Genomic DNA, 8,321 nt, shown 5'->3' on the forward strand with positions numbered 1-8,321 from the left:
TTAAAATACAAAAGGGAAATCTATTTTGTATTTTACATTTGAAATAACAAATCAAAAAAGTATGTATTTGCATTTTGTATTTAAATACTTTTAAGAAAACTTTTTGCACATCCCTAGGTATTAGCTATATGGATGCACGAATGAGAAAAATTTCCTTTCAAATTCTTTTGTACAATTTTGTTCAAAGACTCTCCTTATTGCAACAGTGTAGGTTCTCCCTTCCTCGCGCTAAGTTACACTTTCAGCGAACTTCTAACGAGTATTACATCTCAAAACCTAGTCACCCCCGCCCCCTCCAAACGATTGCTTCCGATTAAAACTATATAAAAAAAATTGCAAGTCATCACGACCTCCAATGACATTTGTTGATTTATAGACATTCAAGTACTTGAGAATATCTTTATGTCGAAACGACAAATTTTAAGAACTACCAGGTTAAAAAAAAAAAATAAAATAGAATTGATAAAAAACGAACGTCATATTTCTTTAGATTTTCTCTCCTCCCTTGTCATATCTGGTCACGCTAAGTAACACCCCTCCTTCCACCACATTTGGGAACGCATTTTATGCACGGCACCTAACCTTACACCTTACACTGTATCTATTGTTTAAAGCCTACCTACTTGTTTAAACAAAAAACCAAAGAAATGTTTGAGTCGGATTAATTTTTAATATTCGAATTACACACAGTATGTCGCCATCTAATGATATTTGCTAGTAGGTAACCGAACTAAGAGTTTTTGAACGGATATTAGGGAGTGAGTATTAAAATATTAGTTTTACAACCTTCCCCCGATTCTGTAACTTACCAAATATAAAAAATAAAATCGCAACTTAGAAACAATTCTGGCAAAGATAAATTTCGGTTAAATTGTGTATCGGAAATGCAGTAATAAACCTATTTGATTCCATTGTAAAATAAACTTGAAATTGGATATTCTAAACCACCCAGTACAACATAAAAACTGGATACTAAGAAATAGTCAATGCAATTTACTATTTAATCTAAACTGTAGATCAAAGTTAGGTACTCAAAGTTTTTCTATTTCATTAGCAAGAATTGACAATACATCAGTAGTGCTTTTGCCATACGACTATTAGGTATAGACTAAACAACAGCTAATGCTCAATGCCTCTGACCAACACTGATATAACCTTTGTTTTTGCCCAATAGCCATTCTTCCGTTTTAGGTGTAGGTATTCATTTTGGATATTATGGCATTTGTAAAAGAATTTGAAGCAAATCGAGCATAAGCGGTTTTCAGAACTTTTGGCCAACTACTTGGGACGATTAAAAACACTTTATATGGTACAGAAATGTGTGCTGCGCCTCCGCCATTTTACATTTTTGTGAATTACCATTTTGTAGTTTTTCTGTTTTAAAAGTAGTAACAATCTCTACAAATAAACTTAAACTACTACCTTACTAATAATTGTTTAAAGAATTAATGTTGCCCATTCCTAATTACTTAAAAAAATGTTCATATAAAACAAACAAAAAACAAAACAAAATAAATCACTTGATCTTTCAATCAATCAATTACCGTAAATGTAAAATAAATATATCTATAAAATTTTATAAATACTTAAACATAAGTGAATATTGAATTATGCCATAATGACCAAAAATTGAATAGATACGTAAATGAAGAAAACTGAACTTTTTTCGGTCAATATTCTTGGATTTATTTATGGTCAACGTTTCACTCCAGGGTTGGGACCTTTATCAAGCTCTACATAAATTGAAAAACAACTAGGCATAAATTAATGACTAAATTTAGTAAAAAATGTTGGCCATATTTTGCAAATACAAGAATAGGTATTTACCGAAAAAAGTTCAGAGTTTTCTGCATATAAATGAATATTATTAGAAAAATATTAGGTAACAGAATATATTTTTTGGCATATATGGTAAGTGTAATTGAATTTGTTTAAACAGGTCTTATATATAAGAATATAATTAATTTATTTTACAGAATAGCACACTATATGTATACAGTTATTTATTTTAACAATGGCTAATCTTTATATTACTTACAAATTTATCTCACAGTTTGGACTTCTCATTCACACTAAATATGTATACCTGTATTATACCGTCATGGAGTGTTCCTGAAACTTCTGATCAGTTTCTTTTTGTCTTATAGCTTGTGTGTGTCTTATCAACGTACAAATGATTTACTGTCGCCTCTCGGCATCGTTATAAAAAGTCCTGCCGTATCAATCTCAGCCTGCGGCATTCGTTCATGACATTTCCGTTTCTGCCTCTAATATGTCTCTGACTAGACCTTCATGCCTGCCTATTTCATATTGACTTCCGTAGAGTCCTCTGTTCTCTTACTCTTTCTAATACCTATTCATTTCTAACCTTCTCTATCCACGATATCCTCAACATTCGCCTGTAACGCTTTTCTAACCTTTCTGACGTGCCCACTGTCCATGTTCCCCACCGGTACAGCGCCGTGCTCCAAACATACACCTTTTACAACCTTTTTCGAATTTCTAAATTAACCGTTCGGGAGCATAGATGTGACTTCTTTTTATTGAAGGCGACTCAACCCTGCTCTATCTTCTGCTTTATATCCTTACTTCCTTCCGTCCTGACTTATTTGACTTCCTAGATACCTAAAATCGGCCACTTCTTCTAATTTTTCATCTCCTACCTTTATATTCGCTCTTTTTTTTTTTTACTTTTTCTTCCCTTACATACCAGTATTTTTGTTTTACTTTTATTTATTTTCATACAGTAGTGAGATTTCAATGATTCGTTTCTAGATCATACCTATCATTCTTTTAGTCATATTTCTTAAATGACTGTGTACATATCACGCAATTTTAAGAAAATAGATTAATAATATGAAGCGAGGAATTCCCTTTACTAAAGTGACACCATAAATAAACCTCCAGAGTTGAAAACCGCCCAAGTTATTCGACTTTAACAAATCATTTTAGTTTGTACCTAGACGGGGGAACACCTGAGAAGCGGTTTATTAAGACTGGGATTTATTTTTGTCGAGATCGTTATTTTAATCGTCAACATAAATCAGAAATGCAGACACCGTATGTTTTCGGAGCTGCGCATAAATACAGTAGTTTGCTATACACTCCTTGGGTACTTAGTTAAAAAAAATAACTCACAGACCCGATTTGTACTATTAATTTTAGTGGAAATTAGCTGTGACTGCCAGTTTCCAGTAAAGTGTAAATAAACATATGTTTACATTATAGCTAAACTTGAATCAAAATGATAAATTTGGTTTAATCCGTTTCGTAGAACATATTAAATTCCTTCCCAAAAAACGTCACTCAAAAAGTTATCCAACCAGAGTAGTTCTGCGTTTATTTATTTCTGAGAGTTTATTTAAACGTATCTAAGTTGGAAAGTAAGCAATTTGCTAAAACAATACAGCATTTAAGTACGACTTGATGGTAACCATTTCAATATTTCATATTTTTTTATCTAAAAGTGATGATGCCTCTATTTGATGAATCTTTGCAGTTCTTTATAACACTTGAAATGCATCCTGAATTCTGTAAATAAATGAAATAAGTTATGTGAGAATTTTCCAAACGCACATGTTTAACTTTACTTGTTTGTTCCTAACTAAATTAAGATCTATTGAATTGAAATGACAAGAGAATTGAATTGACGAGATGTTAAATATACTTAAAAATGTAGGGATGAGTTACAGAGATAGAAGAGTGATACTTAGTTTGTATAAAGAACAACAGGCAGTTATAGAGCTAGAGCTGCAACGTAGAGAAGTAAAAATTAGGAAGGAAGTCAGACAGGGATGTACACTGTCACCGCTACTTTTTAAGCTATACATCGAAGACGCGATCAACATCATTAAAGACAGTACAACTGTAGGGATAGATTTACATGGGCAAAAGATTAGTATGCTTAGATTTGCAGATGATATAGCAGTATTAGCATCTAGCAAGGAGATAGCTTTAAATAAAATGGAAGAGGTACTAACAGATTAGTACTGTATGAAAATAAATAAAAGTAAAACTAAAATACTAGTATGCAAGGGAAGAAAAAGTAGGGAAAGAGCGAATATAAAGATAGGAGACGAAAAAATAGAAGAAGTGGCTGATTTTAGATACCTAGGAAGTCAGATAAGTCAGGACGGAAGGAGTAGTAGGGATATAAAGCAGAGGATAGCGCAGGGTCGTGTCGCCTTTAATAAAAATAAGTCACTTCTATGCTCCCGAACTGTTAATTTGGAAATTCGAAAAGGTTATTAAAGGTGTATGTTTTGAGCGCGGCGTTGTACGTGTGCAAAACATGGACAGTGGGCGCGGCGGAAAAGAAAAGGTTACAAGCTTTCGAAATGTGGTGTTATAGGCGAATGATGAGGAAAAGGTGGATAGAAAAGCTTAGAAATGAAGAGGTATTAGGAAGAATAGGAGAACAAAGGACTCTATGGATGTCATTAAAAAATAGGCGATATAGGTTGGTAGGACACCTTTTCAGACATGAAGGTCTAGTCAGAGACATATTAGAGGCAAAAACAAGAGTTAGGAGGGGTAGGGGTAGACCTAGGTTAGATTACTGTTCGCAAATAGTTAAGGATGTGAGTTGTTCTAGTTTTAGGGAAATGCGAATATTAGCTCATGATAGGAAAGAGTGGACGTACGTGTCCAACCAGTCTTAGAACTGACGACCTTATGATGATGATGAATTGAAATTAATCATTCTGTTCTAATTTACAAAATTTGGTTTTATCCGTTTCGTAGAACATATTAAAATCTTTCCAAGAAAACACCACTAAAATAGTTGTCCAGCTTGAGTTGCTCTGCTTTATTTATTTCTAATAATTTCTAAACGTATCTAAACTTGAAAGTAAGCAATTTGCTAAAACTATACCGCAGAATGGCACTTCATTTAGGTACGACTTGGAGGTAACCTCTTCAAAATTTCATATTTTTTATCTAAAAGTGATGATGCCTCTATTTGAAGCATCGAATCCAAACGCACATTTAATTGTACATGTTTGTAACTGAATTAACATTTATTGAATTGAAATTAATCATTTTGTTGTAATTACAAAACTTTAATTATATGGAAAATGGAGCAAAATTTGTTTGCACAAAATCGACTCTAGTTTTACTCACGCGCCCTGGATTTATTTATACACATCCCACTCCCGAATCGTAGTTTCCAGCATATTTTGCAGTTTGAAGATCACAATATCATAACTACACAATTTATTTATTTTCATTTCATATATTCTGACAGATAATTCTGAAAACTAAACAAGTTAAAAACAAACCGTATAGCAGTTCACATATTCGATTTCTACATTAAATCAGGGCCCTGGCGAAGAATTTCTATTTTGGAGAGGGGGGGGGGGTGCAATCGATTAACCAACTGTTGCACTTTAGTTTTCCAACTAATGCTTTACACACATACGCTAAAAATATATACATTTATGATAGAGGGAAATGGGAGGAATTTATAAAGTAGGAAATCATCAAAAGACACCTCCTGAGGGGGGGGTACTGTAGTATTTTTGCATACCAGAACAAATCGAAATATTGACCAGAAGTCCGATTTCTTGATCATACCGTAATGGTAATTTCTGCTACCCTGCGAGAGTTCCGTGTACACCGAACTAAGAACCGATATTACTTTTATGGTCCCTATGTCCTTTTGGAATTTTACTACAATCCGTATACACGAATGATCTTCGAGTTTTCAAGCAGTTTTATATACATGCGTTTTGACACGAAATTATGAAAGAAGTCTATTTTTAACATATTTCCCCTAATAATTAACACAAGTTGAAAAAGCCAACTGAGAAAAATACTGGGGGACCATCCCCCCTTTGGCTGGGGGCTTGCATTAAACGTCACAGACCTATTTAAGACCCTTACAACTGATTATTTTACTTTATATAAACCTTCGAAGGTAATCCTCTGGCTTACCTGTAATGAAAGAAAATCAGTAGTTCTAAAACTTTTCTTTTCGTTGCAGGTTTCGAGCTCTCTTCTACTACTTCTAGTCTGGACTGTTTAAATCTGATAGTGCAAAGTATAACGGATAATTCAAAATGTAAAGGTACCAATGAACCTACGTGACACATATCTTATTAAAACATGTAATATATTTGCCCAATAAATTGTTTACAAAACGTTTTTCAATTATGCATACACTTATTGTATTATTTTATTTATTTTTTTATATAATAAAATTTCAAGATACCTTATCCTCCTTTTCTGAGATATCTAGTTATTTCATTTTAACAAATAATTAGCTTTATTATTTACCGGTTTTATTTTGATTGTTAATACTACTATTTAGGAATAATAATAAAGAACTTTAAATTTTTAGTTAGTAATTTATTGAGGGCACCAAATGTATATCGTGCTTTCGTATTTATTAGTTTTGGGTGGTGGTGTTATAGGAGTAAAGTATAATGGTTCTGTTTATCCTTTGCAGGTACGAAACCCTAAAATAATGTAAATCATTTAATTTATTTTCTATCAGACAAAAAAAAAAAGTTGTAAACTTTAAGGAAATATAGTAAGTATTTACATACATCTTCAACTTAACTTACCTTTTACCACGAATATTAAACTATATATACGAACATTTAACGAAAACAACCTCTTTTCTAGTTATTTAGTATTGTTTATCGGTTACTTAAGAAAAAANGCAATCGATTAACCAACTGTTGCACTTTAGTTTTCCAACTAATGCTTTACACACATACGCTAAAAATATATACATTTATGATAGAGGGAAATGGGAGGAATTTATAAAGTAGGAAATCATCAAAAGACACCTCCTGAGGGGGGGGTACTGTAGTATTTTTGCATACCAGAACAAATCGAAATATTGACCAGAAGTCCGATTTCTTGATCATACCGTAATGGTAATTTCTGCTACCCTGCGAGAGTTCCGTGTACACCGAACTAAGAACCGATATTACTTTTATGGTCCCTATGTCCTTTTGGAATTTTACTACAATCCGTATACACGAATGATCTTCGAGTTTTCAAGCAGTTTTATATACATGCGTTTTGACACGAAATTATGAAAGAAGTCTATTTTTAACATATTTCCCCTAATAATTAACACAAGTTGAAAAAGCCAACTGAGAAAAATACTGGGGGACCATCCCCCCTTTGGCTGGGGGCTTGCATTAAACGTCACAGACCTATTTAAGACCCTTACAACTGATTATTTTACTTTATATAAACCTTCGAAGGTAATCCTCTGGCTTACCTGTAATGAAAGAAAATCAGTAGTTCTAAAACTTTTCTTTTCGTTGCAGGTTTCGAGCTCTCTTCTACTACTTCTAGTCTGGACTGTTTAAATCTGATAGTGCAAAGTATAACGGATAATTCAAAATGTAAAGGTACCAATGAACCTACGTGACACATATCTTATTAAAACATGTAATATATTTGCCCAATAAATTGTTTACAAAACGTTTTTCAATTATGCATACACTTATTGTATTATTTTATTTATTTTTTTATATAATAAAATTTCAAGATACCTTATCCTCCTTTTCTGAGATATCTAGTTATTTCATTTTAACAAATAATTAGCTTTATTATTTACCGGTTTTATTTTGATTGTTAATACTACTATTTAGGAATAATAATAAAGAACTTTAAATTTTTAGTTAGTAATTTATTGAGGGCACCAAATGTATATCGTGCTTTCGTATTTATTAGTTTTGGGTGGTGGTGTTATAGGAGTAAAGTATAATGGTTCTGTTTATCCTTTGCAGGTACGAAACCCTAAAATAATGTAAATCATTTAATTTATTTTCTATCAGACAAAAAAAAAAAGTTGTAAACTTTAAGGAAATATAGTAAGTATTTACATACATCTTCAACTTAACTTACCTTTTACCACGAATATTAAACTATATATACGAACATTTAACGAAAACAACCTCTTTTCTAGTTATTTAGTATTGTTTATCGGTTACTTAAGAAAAAAATGTCTCCAAAATAAAAAAAGAAAGTTATCATCAGTCATCACAAGTTTACTTGTTCTTTTCTAGTTAATACAAATTAATCATAAGAATTCGTGGCACAGCATTATTAGTATCACTTGAGTAATAAATACATACATAACAATATAATAATATAGCGAATATAAAGATAGGAGACGAAAAAATAGAAGAAGTGGCTGATTTTAGATACCTAGGAAGTCAGATAAGTCAGGACGAAAGGAGTAGTAGGGATATAAAGCAGAGGATAGCGCAGGGTCGTGTCGCCTTTAATAAAAAGAAGTCACTTCTATGCTCGCGAACGGTTAATTTAGTGGTTAATTAACTTAAAATAAAGGTGTA

General features: G+C 32.3%; 1 protein-coding gene across 1 annotated transcript in view; it reads left to right on the forward strand.

The window, feature by feature from the left end:
* Nucleotides 1-6,141, forward strand: part of LOC108739988 (myogenic-determination protein) — a 120,642-nt gene extending 114,501 nt beyond the window's left edge. The window contains exon 4 of the mRNA XM_018474137.2: nucleotides 5,984-6,141. Coding sequence (XP_018329639.1) covers nucleotides 5,984-6,087 — 104 coding nt within the window. The 3' untranslated portion in view covers nucleotides 6,088-6,141. The remainder of the gene's footprint in view (nucleotides 1-5,983) is intronic.
* The last annotated feature ends 2,180 nt before the right edge of the window (nucleotides 6,142-8,321 follow it).

This window comes from Agrilus planipennis, unplaced genomic scaffold, assembly GCF_000699045.2.
Source record: "Agrilus planipennis isolate EAB-ADULT unplaced genomic scaffold, Apla_2.0 scaffold26, whole genome shotgun sequence".
Lineage (NCBI taxonomy): Eukaryota > Metazoa > Arthropoda > Insecta > Coleoptera > Buprestidae > Agrilus > Agrilus planipennis.